The sequence below is a fragment of the Balaenoptera musculus genome, chromosome 6, assembly GCF_009873245.2.
Source record: "Balaenoptera musculus isolate JJ_BM4_2016_0621 chromosome 6, mBalMus1.pri.v3, whole genome shotgun sequence".
In the NCBI taxonomy this organism is placed as follows: domain Eukaryota; kingdom Metazoa; phylum Chordata; class Mammalia; order Artiodactyla; family Balaenopteridae; genus Balaenoptera; species Balaenoptera musculus.
This window is the reverse complement of record NC_045790.1, coordinates 71,243,872-71,263,483: the sequence shown is the minus strand read 5'-3', so window position 1 is coordinate 71,263,483 and position 19,612 is coordinate 71,243,872. Positions and strand designations below refer to the sequence as shown.

Here is a 19,612-nt window from a genome sequence, read left to right as displayed (position 1 = left end):
CTGGACTCTTTGTTTAAGTGTGGAGGAAAGAAAGCTCATTAGAAATTCTGAGCCTGTAGATTTGGGCTTCACAGTAGGGTGATCTGGCTGCCCCCATTTGTTGGGGAACCTGAAGTGTTAGCATATTCATATATTTTCTCTTGTGTTCATCACAATATCAGAAAGAAATCCTCCAATCTCCTGCTTAGAAGGTAAAGCCTTGTTCCTACTGTTATGGAAACCAATAGGGAAAGATGAGTGGGAAGGTCCCAATGTTAGCAATTTATGCTGCCAGAATTCTGTGGCATAGATTTTGTTTGGTTCTTGACTTTTTTTCCAGACTTCCATTTTTTGGCTTTTTGGGGACTGCTAAGTCAATTACCATTTGACCATCTGCTTTTCAACTTCTAAAATGTTTCACTCTTGACCTCCTTGTTCTTGTGGATTCATTTCTTTAAAAAAAAACACAAAAAGACAAAAAACCCTTTACTATAATTTTAGTGGGGTTTTAGGTAGGAGTAAAAGTAGATGAGTGTGTTTAATTTGCCATTATACCCAGAAGTCGGGTATAGTTTAAATGGGAACATGCCAAGTTACCAAAAAAGAAAAAGAAAAAGAAAAAGAAGCAGAAGGAAAAGAAGGAAGGGAAAGAAACCTTGGATTTTTATTAGAATTGCATTAAATTCAAACATTAATTTGGGAAGCATTGAGATCTTTACCACAGTCAATCTTCTCATCCAAGAACACATTTATTCAAGAGGTCTTTTATGCCTTCAGTTTACCTTTTGTTATTTCTTCACTTAGGTCCTGAACATTTCTTAGTAAGATTGTATTTTATGATTATTTTGTCTGTATAGTTTTGAGTTCAAATACATGTAATTCTTTAGTTATTTCTACTTTCTTGATTTCTGTATATCTCTTATTTATTTCTGTCCTCTGAAGCCTGGCTCGCTAGAACAAGCAATGTTAGATGCTTTGGTGATGGATCGAGTGGATTTCGTGAAGCTCTTAATAGAATATGGTATGAACCTCCATCGCTTTCTTACCATCTCCCGACTGGAAGAGCTCTATAATACAGTGAGTACTGGAACATTTCATTAGTCACCTCCTTAAGATTTATTTAGTAATTAGCTTAACACTCAGCTTAAACTATATCTTGAATGTTCAAGTCTCCTTCAGCGTTCATGTACAAAGATAGCTTATAGAGGGACAGACTTTTCAACCAAAGAAGAGACTTTCTTACCAAATCCATTGTATCCTATAGTCATTTCTGTGTTTCCCATTTTAATTAATTATACAGAATAGAAGCATAAACTAATTTAAGAAAATAGGATAGTAAGACCATAATTAAAGCCAAAGATGTGAATAAGAACAAATTGCTTTTATTGAGTAATTAGAAGCATTTCAACCTAAGGACACTTAAAATTTTGTTCCTGCAACTTTCCTATGTAAACCTTTTATTGAAACGAGACTGGCTTACTCCTTGTAAAGACACCACTTGCTTAAGCCAAGCACCCTTCTTGAGATGTCCTTCCTTGCCTTTGAATATTACCCTTTCTTTAGAGCCCTGTTCAAGTTCTATCTTCTTGATTATTCCAATTCACATATTATAGTGCCCCTATAATACAGATTATTTGCCACTCTTTTGAACATACCTATCTTCATATTGTTGGTTATTTTTAGTGTAAGTCCCACTCTCTTCTATTAGATTGTAAAAATTCTATGAAGAAAGTACTTTTATTCTTCATTGAATCCCTCAGTAGCTTGAATGAATGTAGTAAGTGTTCAATAAATATTTGTTGATAGAATATAATTGTGTGATGAAATTTGTAATTGTGTGATTTATATATAATAAAGGATAGTTACAGATTAGTTAAAATTTATTTCTGCCTCTTGCCACACAAAGTTAATTAAGGCCTTATTTCCTAGATATATACATCTTGCACTGAAAAATATTTCAATCTAATCACATCTTCTCTTGGGAAATACCTTCCTTAGAATTAATTTGGCTTAAGCTTCATTACTAAAGATGTTGAAGAAAGTTTTCAGTATTCTGGATTATTTATGAATTCTGAAATAAAGGTTTTTTATTTCTCCCTAGCACATGGTAATTAAAAGGTAATTAAAATTCTTCCTTTTGTTCTTTATTACAGAAACAAGGACCAACCAATATGCTCTTGCATCATCTTGTCCGAGATGTAAAACAGGTAACCTAATGATGAAGGTGTACAAATTTCTTCTGGTATTGTCTTAGCTTTGTGGTGAAGTGTTACCAGATTTTGCTTTGTAAAATGTAGACTTGGATTTTCTAGCGAATTACCTACCTTCTTTACCTGTGACTCTGAACAATTTCATCACCAAACCACACTCATATTTTTTCTTGATATTTGTGTTTTAAAAGATTTGACCCACCAAGTAAGTGGCATTAGCTAATAATTATTTTCTCTTATAAAACATGAATTGGAGACATAGAAACTTCCAAGCAGAATTTCAGCTTAACATGATACAACAATATTGCCAATGATGATAATAATACCTGCTGAAAATAGAGAAACTTCCTGGTTCTGTTATCTTTATTGAAGGACTGGTATGTGATTCCATTGTTTTTGTTCTTGTTTTGTCTATTAGTGATAACTCTGGGACTCTCACTTTCTTGGTGAGTCTAAGCATTGTTCTAGGGAACCAGGATGGATCCCACTGGTCTATGCCTTTGCTAATATTTTGCTCATGGTATTCTCATTGAACTTTGAGTTAAGGCAGACTTAAAATCATCTCTGATCTCCCATTAGTTACCAGAACTTTCCATCTTTAACAGACTTTTTTTTGCCTTAATTCTGAAGTCTAATATCTTGATGGAGAGAGTGTGGGCTTTCTGATTATGTTGACTTGGTGGGAGTAAAAGTACTGGAGGAAGACATTTGGTTGGCAGATTAGCAGTAAGCAGAAGTGTCCATGCCGATGTAAATTTACTTTGCATTGATTCATGTTGGGTCAACAAAATGATGTTCCTTAGATTATCTCCTTAAACTCTGATTCTATCATGGTGAACTGAAGAAAAAGGAGTGAAATAGTTAGATATGTGTTTAACTAGCAGCAAAATGAGAGCATGATTTGTGTTCCTTGGAAAAAGTGAATTATGAATGTGAAAGAGAAAAATTAAATTATTTACATTTATTTATATCTGTAACCTTATTTGTTGTTCAAAGCTTTGGGAACATTGTTCACAATCTGTTCATTTCAAAGATCTTGTTCAGCACTCTGTGCCTTTAAAAGTGTGCTATGAATGGCAGTGCGGAGGTAACACTTATGAAGAGGCACTGTGGTGGCCTTTAAGGGGTCAGAGCAGTTTTCATTTGGCCTAAGGCCCATGTGCTTGGAAACCTGCTACTCAGGCCCCTACCAGCCATGACGTTGGTCTTGGCACAGCCTCGTGTTTTGAAATCTCATTTTGCTCTGCCGCTTCATGTTTCTTATTTCTATTTGTTCTACTTCCTTTCCTATTCTTGTTTTGTGTATGATTTGGTCAACATGGTGCCAAGTGTTACAGCCATTTCAATAGAGAAGCTTAAGATTTAACTTAGTGTTACTTTTGGACCCTCCAGCATATCCTCCAGTGATTATACTTTTGTTGTAGTGGTTCTGTCATTTCCAGCTAAAAACAATCTTTTGTACTCTCTTTAAATGTATTTTATTCTAAAGTGTGTATATGCATGAGAGAGAAAAAGAGAGGAAATGAGCTCTTAAAAGCAGACATTCCATGTCTATGAAACTAAAAACATCTTAAGGCTAAGTATTTTTTCCCATTTGAACAACCAGGTTGTATCAGTAGCTGGCCATATTAAGTGATCAGTTGTTTTTGTTCTTGGTTTAGTTATTAGTGATAACTCAGGGGCTCTTCCTTCATTTGTGAGTCTTAAGCATTGTTCTAGGGCTGAAGAGTGTGAGTCTTCCTCTTTGCAGTTGATTTGGTTATGTTCTAGTGACATGGCAAAAGAGATAGAAAAAAAGAACTGACAGTTACGTGTTACATGTTTTTGTTTCAGCATGCCCTTCTCTCAGGCTACAGAATAACGCTGATTGACGTTGGACTGGTGATAGAATACCTTATTGGTAGAGCATATCGCAGCAGCTATACCAGAAAAAATTTCAGAGCCCTCTACAGCAACCTCTACAGAAAACATAAGGTAGCATAATTGAAAAATACCCTAGTAAAATTAAGGATTCCTAGGAGTTATACTTTTAGAAAAATGGCTCGGGAAGTTTAGGTGAGAAGAGCTTCCAAAACGGACATGCTATTTATCGACACTTATTGACTATCTGCTGCATGTAAATTACTGTGCTAAGTGCTGGCATGCTGGCCTGGGATGGACATAAAGATCAGGAGTTTAGAAACTTTTAGAGGAAACAGATTTATGAATAACTAGCCACAATACAAAACAGGATATAATGTGTGCCGTATTGACACAGAAGTATGTGGTGAGAAGGGTTAGAGGGAGAGATGACCGGTTCTTTCCTTATCTTTCTTTTTCTTTTGAAAATACAGAAGTGAAAAGCTTAATAGGATTATATCTATAACTCATAATAGTACATAACCTGGAGATGACAAACTTGGAACAAGTCTCTAGGGGTTATACTGGAAGATGCATGCAGAATGTACCACGTAAAAATACGTATTATACATATTTTATTTTCCATCATATTTTTGAAAGTCTAGGAACGTAAAATTAGAGTTGCTGGTTAGTTGATTAGCAGAGAAAACGTTGCTTGTTTCTTAAAATTGCCAGTACCGATCAGTAAACTGAAGAGCCTAGTTCTTATTAGGGGATAATGAAAGTGTTAGAAAAGGTAGTTTGGGGCATTTTTGGCTGAGAGAAGAGCAGGAACAGTTAGAGGCACAGTGCTGTGGACACCAGGGTATGGTTTTGCAGTGACAAGGAGACCTTTGTCACTGGACAAGCGCCAGAAGGTTGTGAGGGATGACACTGGAAAGATACTTTGGGATAAGATCACATGAAGAGTGTAGAATATCAAGCTACTTTTGACCTTTATTTTTAAAGAATGAGGTGAAGTGAAAACCCAACTTGGCTTTAAGGGATGAGAAAACAAAACAGAAAGAAACCCAATTCTCAAAGAGAAAATGTTCTTTATTGGCATTTCACAGACATAGGGATACACTTGAGGTATCAATGCCTTCATGTAAACAAAATACGCCTTGCTATGAGGTTACCAGTGGCAGGTATAGGACTGACTGTGACCTTGGTGCAGCCCAGTGGGGAACATGCTAGGCAGGTTCCTCTAATGCCCTTTCTGGAAATGGGTAGGAAATTGCCCATTTCTCTAGTTATTTTCTAGTGAAGGAGTACAGAGTTTATTGTGTTTCCTAGTAAATTAGATCGTAGCAGTTAACGAATACATGGTTTGGAATCGGAGAGATCTGGGACTGAATCTTAGTTTTTGCTCATTAGTAGCTGTGTAATCTTGAGTGAGAAACTTAACCTCTCTGTGTGTCAGTTTCCTTATCTTTAAAATGGGAATAATAATATAATACCCCTTTCATAAATTTATCAAAAGGATTAAATAAAATAATACCTAGAATACCCAGGAAAACCCATATTCCTGGTACATAGAGGGTATAGAGTAACTTAATATTAATAGTCATTATGATTATTACTAGTGATACTATTAATTCTATATCACAGTAATAATAATGATAATAAGTTGAGTAGCATCTTTAAAAAGTTGGACCCCATTACTTCTACATCTAATTTATATCTGTAAAACACAAACTAAAAATAAAGAAAGAAAGAAAGAAAGAAAGAAAATACAGTACAAATAAAATAAATAAATAAATATTAATAAATAAGTAAAATAAAGTTCAAAGTTCCCGATACGGTTTGTGTTGGGAATTTTATGTCAGTCCCTTTAAGAATGCTCTCGTTTGTTTTTGTTTTTCATTGATGAAAGCTTCATGCTGACAAGCAATTAATTATGTTGTTATTGGGCCTAGCCACTGGAATTCCAGTAGCGATATAACACCTGGAGAAATTCCATAACTTTCTAACTGAAGCTTAACCTTGGAGCTGTTTGTGAATGGGAACTTTTTCTTATCAGAACTGTGAATCTTTATTGCCTATTCTGAACTTGTTTCAGGTATAGAACATCGATTGATTCTAATGGAATTTCCACATAGAAAAGGAATGCAGATATATGATAGGGAGCAAAAGAACATGTTCTCTAAGATGTTAGGAAATAAGAGTGTGCTTAGTAAGAAGGGGATCATGAGAGGCTCTTGTTGGAGGAGTAATTAATTACTAATCTTGGATCAGAGACAGAACCATTGGATAGGACACAATATTATATTTGGTTTTATTGTTGTCTAGAAATAAAATGTTAATTGTTACCACTATAATCATCTTTTTCCCTTTTTGTTTTATTTTAAAAATAAAATAACATATTCCAGCAAGTGACCACTTTTACTCAAAGCTTTCCCCAGCCCCCTCTTCACCGAAGATGCCGCTCAGGAAATAGAAATGAATCTGCAGAAAGCACACTGCATTACCAGTTCATTAGAACTGCCCAACCTTACAAAGTCAAGGTACCAGTTACTTATTTTAGATTTGAAAAGAAAATTGTCCTTAAAGACAGAGATCTTTTCTTCCTTTAAAGTTTGAGAATGGGGAATACAAATAGAGGGATCATTTACAAGTACTATAAACAGATGGTGCAAGTCAAAAGCATAATACAGGTGTTCTCTAACAATGATGAGCAAACGCCCAGGACAAGCAACTAAATGATTTGCCGGGGCTGGCACCTCAGGCTGCCTTCCTTGTTCCTACCTCTACCATGTCCAGATGTTGACTCAGGAAGGCAGTCCATGGGATGGTACTAAAAAATAGAATCATTAGCCCAACATTGCACCCTCCTCCTCCTTTCCCCAAGGCTAATTGGAGGTGACTGTTACCTTCTCCTTTCTTTTCTCTGACACTGTCCTCTTGCATCTTCTTTTTTCCCTTTTGAAGCTTTCTAAAAAATAATTTTGGCCTAATGTTACAGTATGACAATGATAATGTATTTATGACTGTGTGTGTGCATGTGTGTGTGTGAGCAGTATTATGCCCCCCTCCCTTTACTACCTCAATCCCACTTTCCTCTGGGGGTGAATGCTTTTGTTTAAGAGTTTCCATATAAATGGTTCCTATGTTGGCTGAAAGAGGTTTGCTTTTTATAGTTCTTAGAATGAAAAGATGTTTCATAAAATTACCATTGGTCATAATCAATGAACATAAATTCCCTTCATTTATAGAAATAGAGGAAGCTTATTACTATTTTTGCTATGATCTCCTTTAATTAGAAAGAATAAGCTGGGACGAAGTGAGAGAGTGGCATGGACTCATATATACTACCAAATGTAAAATAGATAGCTAGTGGGAAGCAACCGCATAGCACACAGAGATCAGCTCGGTGCTTTGTGAACACCTAGAGGGCTGGGATAGGGAGGGTGGGAGGGAGACGCAAGACGGAGGAGATATGGGGATATATGTATATGTATAGCTGATTCACTTTGTTATAAAGCAGAAACTAACACACCATTGTAAAGCAATTATACTCCAATAAAGATGTTAAAAAAAAAGAATAATTATTGAATCTTGTTATTTGCCAGGCATTATTTTGGACACTTGGTTTAATTTGAGATGCAGGTGTGTTGGAGAAGATATAATTATGAGTGAGAAATGGTCCTACCCTCCCTCCCAAAGTAATAACCACAGTGCAGTATGATGAGCATTGAGAGAGAGATACATACAAAGTGATATAGAAGACTATGGGGGTTAGAGAATGGTTTTTGAGATGAGCTGTAAAAGGTGGGTTTACCAGGTAGAGAATAGTATTTCATTATTACCTACTACCATCACTAGGGGAATATAGTCAGAATAAAGGAAAGCAAAATTAAAACCAATCTATCTGTATGAATGTTGGCAACACTAGTGCCATTTTTCTAAGAGGAAGATAATGAATCTATTTGTAAGGTGAGGTTAGAGGTTTTTTTTAATAGTTATCATTTATCTAATATGTTATTTTAGCCCATTTCCTTGAGAAATTGAAAATTGTTGTATAGTTAGTGGCTCTATTCCAAAGGTATAGTGTTTTAAGTTGTGTTAAGTGAACTTAAGGTATCTCAGCCTAGGGACCCTGGAATTATTAGATGCAACAAGAAATGGATTAAAAAAGGCCAAAATTTTGGTTTCTGATTTATAAATTTCTATTATTATTTCCATCTCTTTTCGGTGATTTAAAAATATTTTTAAGATACCCGATGTGTTTTGTCAGGTAGAACATCATGCATTTGAGTATTTGGACACCCATTCCTATTTTATATTCTAACAGGAAAAGTCTATAGCCCTTCATAAATCAAGGAAGAAGTCAAAAGAAGAACAAAATATATCAGATGACCCTGACTCTACTGGCTTTATTTATCCTTATAATGACCTGCTGGTTTGGGCTGTGCTAATGAAAAGGCAGAAGATGGCCATGTTCTTCTGGCAGCACGGAGAGGAGGCCACAGTCAAGGCAGTCATTGCTTGTATACTCTACCGAGCAATGGCCCGGGAAGCCAAGGAGAGCAACATGGTGGATGATGCCTCAGAAGAGCTGAAAAATTACTCAAAGTAGGAGTTCTCCCTTTACCTAACATTCACATCGACAGTTCTTAGAATGGTTAGACACGTTTATCTCCCTCAGCCTAGAACTTGTAAGATGAGTGGACTTATAGCCGTGTGTTTCATGGACTCTCCCATAGATAAGGGTCTTGAGGTATTTTAAGGACTAAAAGGCAGAGAGGTGGCCTTCAAGTCAGGAGACTCGGGTTCCAGTTCTAGTCCAGCTCTTTACTAATTGTCAAATCACTTGACCAGATTTCGGGACTTCAGTTTCTTAACTATAAAATGTTCAATGAATGATTTTGGAAGTCCTTCCTAACTCTCAAACTCTTTGATACTAAGTTATATTAAAATTTGTTCTTTAAGTACAGCTCAGGCAGGAAAACAAATAAATATATTAGGTATTAAATTACCAGAGAGTGATGGTAGAAGATAGAAGAGTTAGAAATGTTTTGGTTTTTTGATGTAGTAAAGCATCATAGTAGTAGGGAAAGAAAGCAAGCTGGAGTTAATAGAAACTAATTTATCATTTTGATTTAAAAAATTCCAGAGAATGACAGTGTCTACTTTTTAGAGAAAACAACCTCCAAGAAGATCACCTGGGGGTGTCTCCAGGTCTAGTGCCTTACTTAAGTCATCTGTGTATTTTGTAAAATCTTTAAATTTATTTATTTATTTATTTATTGGCTGTGTTGGGTCTTTGTTGCTGCGCGTGGGCTTTCTCTAGTTGCGGTGAGCAGGGGCTACTCTTCGTCGTGGTGCATGGGCTCTAGGCGCGCAGGCTTCAGTAGTTGGCATGCGGGCTCAGTAGTTGTGACGCACGGGCTTAGTTGCTCTGCGGCATGTGCGATCTTCCCGATCCAGGGCTCAAACCTGTTTCAGCCTGCATTGGCAGGCGGATTCTTAACCAATGCGCCACCAGGGAAGTCCCTAAAATCTTTAAAAAAAAAAAAAGGAGTGGCGGGGGGAGTTTCCACAGTTTTTCCTTAAATGCTAGTTCGGTTTATGAACAATCTTTTCTGTCAAAAAATTCTTTATTAGGTACTATCAGGGAGCCCCACACCAAGCCATACACAGCTTGTTTTGTGGTGTGGATTCGCTTCTCCCCATGGATAGCTCAGGCACTCCTGGTGGAAACCCTCTAGTTCTGTTCTTTTAAGAAAGGGAGAACAATCCATTTCCTGAGCAGCAATCCCTTTAAAACAGCTTCTGCATTTTACTGTTCCCTCTTTTGTCTTGGTCTTTTCTGAGTCTCATACCTAATCTTTTTTAATGTTTCTGGGGCTTTCACCTGCATTTATTTTTGCCACTCACCACTGTGTCATTGCAGACAGTTTGGCCAGCTTGCCCTGGATGTGTTGGAGAAGGCATTCAAACAGAATGAAAGAATGGCCATGAAACTGTTGACCTATGAACTCAAGAACTGGAGCAATTCTACCTGTTTAAAACTGGCTGTTTCTGGAGGGTTGAGGCCCTTTGTTTCACATACTTGTACCCAAATGCTACTGACAGATATGTGGATGGGGCGTCTGAAAATGAGGAAAAACTCTTGGTTAAAGGTATATTTACTTGCTTTATAGAGTTTAACGTTAGTTTAGTCTATACTCTTGAGGTCTATACTCTTGAGTTCATTTTTCCCTTGCTCCAGAAGATTACCTTCAGGAAAACCAGTTAATGTCTTTGATTCTCACAGATGAGCTGAGATCTTCACAGTGGAACCTCTGACAACTACTTTATCTCCCACTACCACAGTTTCTTTTTTTTTTCTTTTTTTAATTATTATTTATTTATTTATTTTGGCTGTGTTGGGTCTTCGTTTCTGTGCGAGGGCTTTCTCTAGTTGTGGCTAGTGGGGGCCACTCCTCATCGCGGTGCGCGGGCCTCTCACCATCGCGGCCCCTCCTGTTGCGGAGCACAGGCCCCAGACGCACAGGCTCAGTAGCTGTGACTCATGGGCCCAGCTGCTCCGCGGCACGTGGGATCCTCCCAGACCAGGGCTCGAACCCATGTCCCCTGCATTAGTAGGCAGACTCTCAACCACTGTGCCACCAGGGAAGCCCTACCACAGTTTCTTTTTAAAAATGGGCATAATTGTGCCAGCTCCGTCCATCACAAAGGCATACTCATGAGAAGGTGGTTAGAAGAAGTTAAAAGCATCTACAAACATAAACAGGATTTCGTTATTAGTAAACACCATTGTCTCTGATAATTATAACAGAAGTAAATGAGACTTTCTAGTGAAAATTTTCTCAGCTTAAAAATACTAACTCATGATAAACTAAATAAAATTAGCAATTTCTGTTGTTGTGTTCATCTAATGTGATGTTTCAGGAAATAAATGGCGATTTTATAAAGCTGCCCTCAAACACATTTGTTCACACCACTAACTATCTCCAAATTTTTCTATTCCATTATGGTTTAGCCTCATCTTTCTTCTTGAATTATCAAGAGTAATTTAGTTAATTATTAAAGGCATTTAATTTTTGACATCAAACCTAAGCCTAAAAAGCTCTAGGTTATGGTCATGCTTAAGAAGTACATAGCTTATGAAACAGAAAAAAAGGAGATGAAGCATGATCATTAAGAGCTACACAAGGTTATAATTTATATTTTAATTTTATTCTTCCTAGAGCTCTTAAAAGTATGATGTGTCCCAAATAGAATGACTGTTTTTAAAAACTTTTTTTTGGTGGGCAAACTATAGAAAACACAAACAAATAAAAGATATGACATAAAATATATAAAAGAGCTTGTACATTTTAATTCCACTAATGAGATTGTGGAAACAAGAGAAATGTCAACCAGAAATTATTTCACATAGATTCCTCTTTAACAAAATATTGGAGAAACAACAGTTGTTTCTAGAAGAAGTTCTCCTTTGATCTGTTTCGATTTCAGCCTTGGAAATGATGAAGCAGAGATGTAAATGGGTCCACCTCTAGCTACACAAGTGCTGGCAATAAATCTTTTTAATGTTCAGAGAGTGAGATGGGGGTATAGGTAGCTGGGATTTTGAGGAATAATTTTCTCCATGGCTCTGTCCTGTACGTACTTTAGTTGAATAGAAATCCTTGTTACTGAGAACTTAATAACTTTCTGCTCCTCATATACTTTATTTTTATATCAACAAAGAGACTTAATTGAAGCAAGACTAAATGTTTTTGCCCCAAAACATAGTGAGTTGACAAAGAAGACTGATTAGCTACTTAAAATCTTTGAGTTGCGGTAGACCAAATTGCTCTCCATGCCTGGATCCTAATTCCTCAGTGCTTGGCTTGTGAGTTTTGGGAACACTTTTGCAAATGTAAAATGTCCTGGTCAGACTAATTCCATGTGGATGAAGACTGGAGGAAGACCTTGTAGAGTTTTATGTGGAAGGGAAAACTCATTTAAGTGCTTCTGGAGGGTAGACTCTGACCTATTCCTTGGAAATGGAATATTGATTTCATTGAATACTGTTTCACAAGCCAATTGTTCTGCAATGGTCAAGGGGAAAAGAATGTGGAGCCTTTTCAGGAAGTGGGTTAGGAATTAATTAGTGTAATATTATCATTGTGCCTGCTAACTATGGTGTTTCCAGACCTGGAAGATTGCATGTATTTTGGGTTCTACATGCGAAAAGAAAACAAACACACAAACAAACCAATCCTATCAGACTGGGAAAAGTCCAGAGAACCTTCACAGGAAATCAAGCTTTAAAACAAAACAACAAAAGGTCATTTCAGCATAAAAAAAAATGAAGTCGACAAGGACATGACTTTAGTTTCTTTAATCATGAGTGGTATATAGTCTGGGTTAATCTTACCTTTATTCACTGAATCCCAGAATTCTAGGCCTAATTTTAGCTCAAAAGAGATAATGTTCACCAAGATGATTGTTACAATATTTAGTAAATCTTCTAAACTCTTTACCCTGAAAGGCCAATACAGGTTGAACATAAAAATTCTTTCGAATAGACTATAAATAAATTCATGAATGTTAGCAATAGAATGAAAAAGTCATGGATGTCTAGATTTCTATCTTTGTTGGGTTTTACTGGCAGAGAAAATATATGTATGATGGGAGATGCATCTAACAGAAGGTGACTTGCTATGTTTTTATATTCTTGATTTTATAATATGAATAAATTTTCATGTGTTTTATATGATAGTAACTACTTAGTGGCTTTAAAGAATTATTCAAGCAATATGCTCATTGAAAAAGAATACTTCTCACTGCCGTGCCTCTGGGTATTATAACATATAACAGTGTGGTATATGTATTTTAAACTTTCAAATGCATGTATGTATATGCATCGTATTTTTTAATTTTTAATTTTTTAAATAAAATGGGATTATACTGTGCATATTATTTTATAACTTGCTCTTTTTGGACTTAACAATATAACTTTCATTATATTCAGAACTGCTTTTGTCTTTTCAATGATTACATAGTACAGTTGTCTCTCAATATCCACAAGAGATTGGTTCCAGGACCCCTCAGGATACCAAAATCCGTGGATGCTCAAATCCCTTATATAAAATGGTGTAGTATTTACATATAACTTTTGCGTCTAGATTACTTATACTATCTAATACAATATAAATGCTATGTAAATAGGTGCCAATGTATGGGAAATTCAAGTTTGCTTTTTGGAACTGTCTGGAATTTTTTTTTTTTTTTTTAATCCACACTTGGTTGCGTCTGTGGATGCGAAACCCATGGATATGAAGGGCTGACTGTATTCCACTGTTAGGTTGTCCCACATCAGCTCTCCCTCTATAGATGGACATTCAGGTTGACACTAATTTTTTGCTATTACAAATAGCCATGCAAAGAACATCCCTATCTACACATGCTTGGATTCATGAGTATTTCTGAGGGAGACACTTCTAGAATTGGAATTCTCGAGTCGGAAAGTATGTATACAATCAGGATATCCACTGAATTGGGGATGGATCTGACATTTTATATACACCCAAATCTTAACTTTATTTGGATCATACTTGTGCCTTGTATAACCCCCACTACTTACTTTGTTTTCTTTTCTTTTAAAGATCATCATCAGTATTCTTTTCCCACCCACCATTTTGACATTGGAATTTAAAAGCAAAGCAGAGATGTCACATGTTCCCCAGTCCCAGGACTCCCAGTTTACGTGGTATAATGGTGACCAGAATGCCAGCGCTCCCAAAGAAAGTGTTTGTCTGGTTAGTGCAATATCATAATGAACTAGGTTTTCATGGCATTGACTGCACTCAAACATACACAGACACAAAGCTTATTTATTTAACAAATTATTTAACAATCTTAATCATATTATAGTAAGGTCAGGTATAGCGTGTATGATAGTTCTAATTAACCCCCGTATATTATTAAGCAAAATATCCTATTTCTGCCAAAATCAAAGACTTCATTATGTCTTGAAAGCTGCTTAACTTTTCATTTTCCTTTGTGACTAGTGGAATAAATAGACTTACTATTTTTCTAAAGCTGCAATAAGGGATGCCTCATATCCTTAAAAATCTTTATTTAAAAAGATGCTGGTTTAAAATGTGCATTGATCTTCACTGTTTCACGCCATAGTTTTTTCATTTGTTATATCCAATGAGTTTGAATAGTTTTACTTGAGTTCCCAGATGTATACTCTTTCATGGGCAACTTGAGCTGCTTCTATTGCAACCCATCTTCACTGGAGAGTCTCCAGTATGCTGTCTCTGCATACATTTTTTGAATTTTATGTTTCAACTTGGATCACTGCTGATAAAGTTGTCATTTACTGTGAGATGTAGTAAACATCTTTTCTGGTACTTAATACTTCAGTGAGGCATCTTTAGCTAGCATCTTGTCTGATGTGCTTTTGTACTTATGAGGTATTTGTCATAATATTAAAAACGTAATTGATAAATGTTAAATGAAAAATAATTATAATTAGTTTGTATGGCTGGCATCTGCTGTGATTGGTTGAGCCTTTATTCTGATTGGTTAATGCCAGAACAGTTAACCGGATCAGTTGTTAAATATTTTTGCTATCATGCCTGTTTCGGTATATGTGTGTTCCTCTCCTCTTCCTTCCCTCCCTCCCTCCCTCCCTCCCTTCCCTTCCCTTCCCTTCTTACTTTTCTAAGCCTGATAGTTCCATTTGGGGTTCTCAGAGTCCAAGACGGCAGGTACATTCTAAACTCAATAGAGTGTGTGAGTTCTCCTTTGCAAAGCTGGGTTAGTCAAGTTGTCATAATTGTGATTGTACTGGTTAGATTATATGGTTACTAAGTTTAGACCATTTCAATTTTTTTTTTTTTTAAGGAAAGAGAAGAAATGTAGTGCTTGCCTAACCCTATTAGAAATAGAAGACAATCTTTATATGTGAGACATTCACATATATATGTTTGCCTTTATACTACTTCAGTGTTCACATTAAGTTTAATTAGCTTGTTGAAGTAAACAATGAAGGAAACTGTTTATCATCTATCTACAAACAAATATGTAAATATGTTGGCACTTGGTTGCAAGTAGTGCTTTGGAAGTGGATGTAACTTCACTTTTGACTCTTAGAGGTTTCATAGAAAGACAAGCTTTCACTGAAACTGAAGGCATTGCAGATAGCTGGAGCATTCCACTAAGCAGTTCTTCTTAAAGCGGAGACTCTTAGGGAAAGAACTCCTTCCTTGAATGGCAATTAAATGTGCTCTTAACATTCAAAAAAGATAGTAAGCCCTCACAGTTCCCTGAAAAATTAAATTTTGTCTGTAATATAGTGGTTCTCTTACAGCAATTGCTCACCTGGTGGTTTGGACATGGCCACATCAATTAATAATTCAACGAATATCTAATAGCTACCTTCCACGAGCCAGACAAGTTCTGGGGGCATTTCATTAACTAAGGCAGATGCGGCCCCTGCTACCATGGAGCCTATAATCAGATGACTATCCAAGATACCTCACCATTATTCAATTTAAAGCATTTATTGAAAAAGTGTTTCAAATCTGGTCTGTTATGAATGGATTATAATCATAGTAACAATGTTCTTTTATCTTTGAATTTAACTAAAGCAACAGGTTTGGATTATCTGCTTTGTGTTTAAAATTTTGTTAATCAGAGAATAAGGGGTAGAGGCAGCATTTGGTGGGACATACAAGTTTTCATAATGCTGATTAAGTATAATGTACTTGATTAGTTGAGGAACACAATTGGCATTATGTATTTTGGGGGAAAGCCAAAGACAGGAGGGACATAGATGCTCTTTTAGAGTGTCTTTGTGCTTTGTCGTCATGGTAATAGTGTGATAATAAATATGATGAAAGCACTGGTAAGAGGAGAATGAAAGCCATTATTCTTTTTTAAAAATTATTTTTTATTTATTTAAAATTTTTATTCTATGATTATTTTATGTTCAGAAAGGTGGAATAGCAGAAGAAAAAAATGGAGGACAAAGACTTTGGAGTTTTCTTGTATGTATGCAGAGCTGATTATAATATGAGTAGGATTTTATTACAATTTATTTTTCTTGATTAAGGGCTTCAATAAATGCGTCAAGTTTTCCTTGAGTTTCTCTAACTTTCTTGAGGTCCTCAGCCATTTGAACTTGTTTAGCAGTAAGTGATTTAACTTTCTTCTCGCTATCTTCAGCAAAATCTTCTAATACCTCTTTGACATTTTTCTCTAATTGCCTGACTTCAGGGTTTCTAAGTTGCTGCATTAAAGTATTTGTGGTGACAGCAAGCATGCATTGTACTTGACAAAATAGGACAACATCATTGCATTCCTACTCAGAATCTACAAAATGCCATTGTTAGGAATGAAAGCCTCTTCAACAAAGGTTGCAATGATTTAGAGCTGTTTTTAAGAAATGTCTTCTATAAACGTGGTGCCAAGTATCCTTAATCAAGCTCCATCTGCTTCTGCTCCTTGGGATTCAAGGTTCTTTTGGACTGTAGTTATCTCATCACTTGCAAGATAAGCTGGGTGTTCCTCATTACATTTCAGCATCTTCTCCAGTTCATTCTTGGTTTCATTGTGAACACACTGTTCTTGGGTCTGATTCTTCCAATGTAACCACCTCTCTTCCCAATCTGGACCTTCCATATTTCAGTTGCATTTTCAGTATCCTTGAGATGACCCTGAAGAACCTCTTCCATAAAATAAATAGCTGCATCTCACTGCTGTTTATCAGACATGGACTGGTATTCTAAAGCATTGTGTTGAATAACCCTCAAGCTGTCCTCCACAAAATTATTCCACTTCTGGTGTTTAATAGTTTCTTCCTTAACAGCCTCTTTAAATTTATCAAATATGTTATCATGCTCTTTTCCTTTTGGTTCTGTCATGAAGTGGGAAAATTCTTCCTGTAGGGTCTCCCAAGCAACCAATTGCTTTATTAAGAAGCTGTTTATCAATTCACTGTTTAAGCTTGATATCCACTGTAGTATTAAAAGTCCCTGAATTCATGGTCTGTGTAGCTGGAAGATGGATGTTTTCAATCACATGAGTTGATACTCTTTCCCACAAAGATTGCTGAACAATTTCCTCCCAGTGTTCTGATGTAACGTGGCTCAGACTGATAACTTCATTGAGGATTTCATTTTTAGTTTTTTCAAATAGTTTTTTCCGGTCAAGTTCTCGCAGGCGAGGATAGTTATTCTTCTACTCAGTTTCAAGGTTAAAACGTGTTGCTTTGAAACTATCAGCCTATTGTTCAATTGACTCTCATACCATTTTCCAAAAGTCCAACACAACAAGGCTTCAATTTCTTGTAGTCATTTGGTGTGCCTTTAGCATGCTTGTCTTTAGGAGTTTTGAATTCCAAAAAAAATTCTTTTCTTTTTTTTTAACTTTATTTATTTATTTATGGCTGCATTGGGTCCTTGTTGCTGTGCGCAGACTTTCTCTAGTTGCAGTGAGCAAGGGCTACTCTTTGTTGCGGTGCGTGGGCTTCTCATTGCGGTGGCTTCTCTTGTTGTGGAGCACGGGCTCTACGCGCACAGGCTTCAGAAGTTCTGGCGCACCAACTCAGTAGTTGTGGCTCATGGGCTCCAGAGTGCAGGCTCAGTAGCTGTGCCGCACGGGCTTAGTTACTCCGTGGCATGTGGGATCTTCCCAGACCAGGGCTCGAACCCGTGTCCCCTGCATTTGCAGGTGGATTCTTAACCACTGTGCCACCAGGGAAGCCCACATTTCCTGTTAAAAGATTAAAACCGCACAGAAATCTATGAAGTAGGGTGATATCTCTTTTTCTTTTCTTTCATCATCCCTAAGTTCCCTCTTCTCGAAAGCAACCAGGCTGCAAGTGCTTTTTTTTTTTTCCTTTCTTCTCCTTTCTTTTCCTTTCTTTTCCTTTCTTTTTTCTCTCTTTCTAACAGCTCTTCTATGTAGACACCTCTGTAGTCACATTTATGCAACCACTTCCTTGTCACACAGATACTCATTTCTCACCACCTACAACTGTTAACCCCTTTAGGCTGGCCCATAACTTTTGAGAAACTGATGGAAGATGCTTTCCCTAGAAAAATGCATGCACAACACAAATACTTGCATATAATTTCAGGAGGTTCAAGGAACTCCAGAAGCTCAGAGAGTCCGTGAGTTTCAGGTAAAACCTCTGTTATAAATGAGTGGAGAAGCTATCAAAGCCAGAATCCTCAAACTAACACTGTGCCTGACTTCCCTATAATTGGGGAAAGATGTATCACCATTATGTGTCCATTTTGTCCTCCTGTATTATGGAAATAATTCTATTCTCTGTTATTGATTTCACAAGGATTTTATTAATATCCTTAGGTTCCAAAATTACTGATAAAGGAGATTAAAAAGAACAGGAAGAGGGACCATTTTTAAATGCTTGGAACTACTCAGTTTGACTAGGTTTTCTTATGGGAGACTCAGCTTGCTTTTCAGAAATACCCTGTTCTCCTTACCCTGTCAAAGATTGATACAATAAATGTAGTTTTCCTTCCGTTCAAGACTAAGATTGTAATTTGTCAGGTGGGTGCCCAGTTAATTTCTAATATTTTTATTATATTTATGTATTTATGAAATATATAATATTTTAGATACTTGTAAATGTCAGTATTTTAGTTACGCCTCTGACAATAAATGATTGTTTGCTCATTTTACAGAAAGACTATGATTTGGAAAGTGGCCCTGATGAGAAACCAGATGAAAATCAGCACTTTGATTTAAAGAGTGTGCCCCAAAGCCTCCCATGGACCAGGAAAGTCTATGAGTTCTACAGTGCTCCAATTGTCAAGTTTTGGTTTTATACGGTTGGTCTCATTTCAAAAATTATATATAGTATTCAGGATGGTTAATTGCTAATGATAATGTTGATAGTGATATGCCTGATTTACCAACTTGTAATAAAAATGTAAAAAGTGCAGTTAAAAAAAAAGGGAGGAATGACAAAGGAGGTAGGGAAGAAGATTGGAGGGAGGTGAGAAAAGGTGAGAGCAGATCTCTCCGACTTTGGGAGTGAAGGCACAAGCATTCTTCGTTTTTTGAGTGCTTCCAGTTAACACAGCTGGGACTCAGAATCCGAAACTGTGTGGAACAACAGAATGAACAATATGGTTGTAGAATTAAGTGATGGGGGTGGATTCTTTTCCCATCTTGGGCAAAAAATCAGCAGTTGAATTGATTTTTTCTTTGTAGGAATAATGTGTAGTATAGACCAAAAAATTCAAGTGTTTGTTTTTTGTCTTCAGTTGCAAATGCTTCTAAATATGTAGAGGACAAGAAACATTTTAGAAGTTGTGTAAACAAATACTAAATCTATCATGGATGGGAGAGACACAGAGAAAACAACTGTACACTAAATGTATTGAGTGCTTTTCACATTTATTTAACAGTATTTATTTTTCTAATGCTAACCTATAGTTAGTTAAATTGCTCAAGATTGTATATTTCTAAAACATTTTGAAGTGATTATAAAAGGATATTTGTCTAAATGTGTTATATTTCAAAATATTTACCTGCCCAACCACTCACTTATTTCATATACTTAT

At 36.4% G+C, this 19,612-nt stretch overlaps 1 protein-coding gene and 1 pseudogene across 1 annotated transcript in view; one reads left to right on the top strand and one right to left on the bottom strand.

The window, feature by feature from the left end:
- The window catches only part of TRPM6 (transient receptor potential cation channel subfamily M member 6), a 207,705-nt gene that overhangs the window by 128,455 nt on the left and 59,638 nt on the right, over positions 1 to 19,612 (top strand). Inside the window, exons 15-22 of the mRNA XM_036855993.1 lie at positions 922 to 1,056; positions 2,133 to 2,186; positions 4,023 to 4,163; positions 6,440 to 6,574; positions 8,362 to 8,642; positions 9,964 to 10,192; positions 13,670 to 13,822; positions 18,728 to 18,874. Of these exons, the coding sequence (XP_036711888.1) occupies positions 922 to 1,056; positions 2,133 to 2,186; positions 4,023 to 4,163; positions 6,440 to 6,574; positions 8,362 to 8,642; positions 9,964 to 10,192; positions 13,670 to 13,822; positions 18,728 to 18,874 (1,275 nt within the window). The remainder of the gene's footprint in view (positions 1 to 921; positions 1,057 to 2,132; positions 2,187 to 4,022; positions 4,164 to 6,439; positions 6,575 to 8,361; positions 8,643 to 9,963; positions 10,193 to 13,669; positions 13,823 to 18,727; positions 18,875 to 19,612) is intronic.
- Positions 16,111 to 17,438, bottom strand: LOC118897120 (annotated as a pseudogene).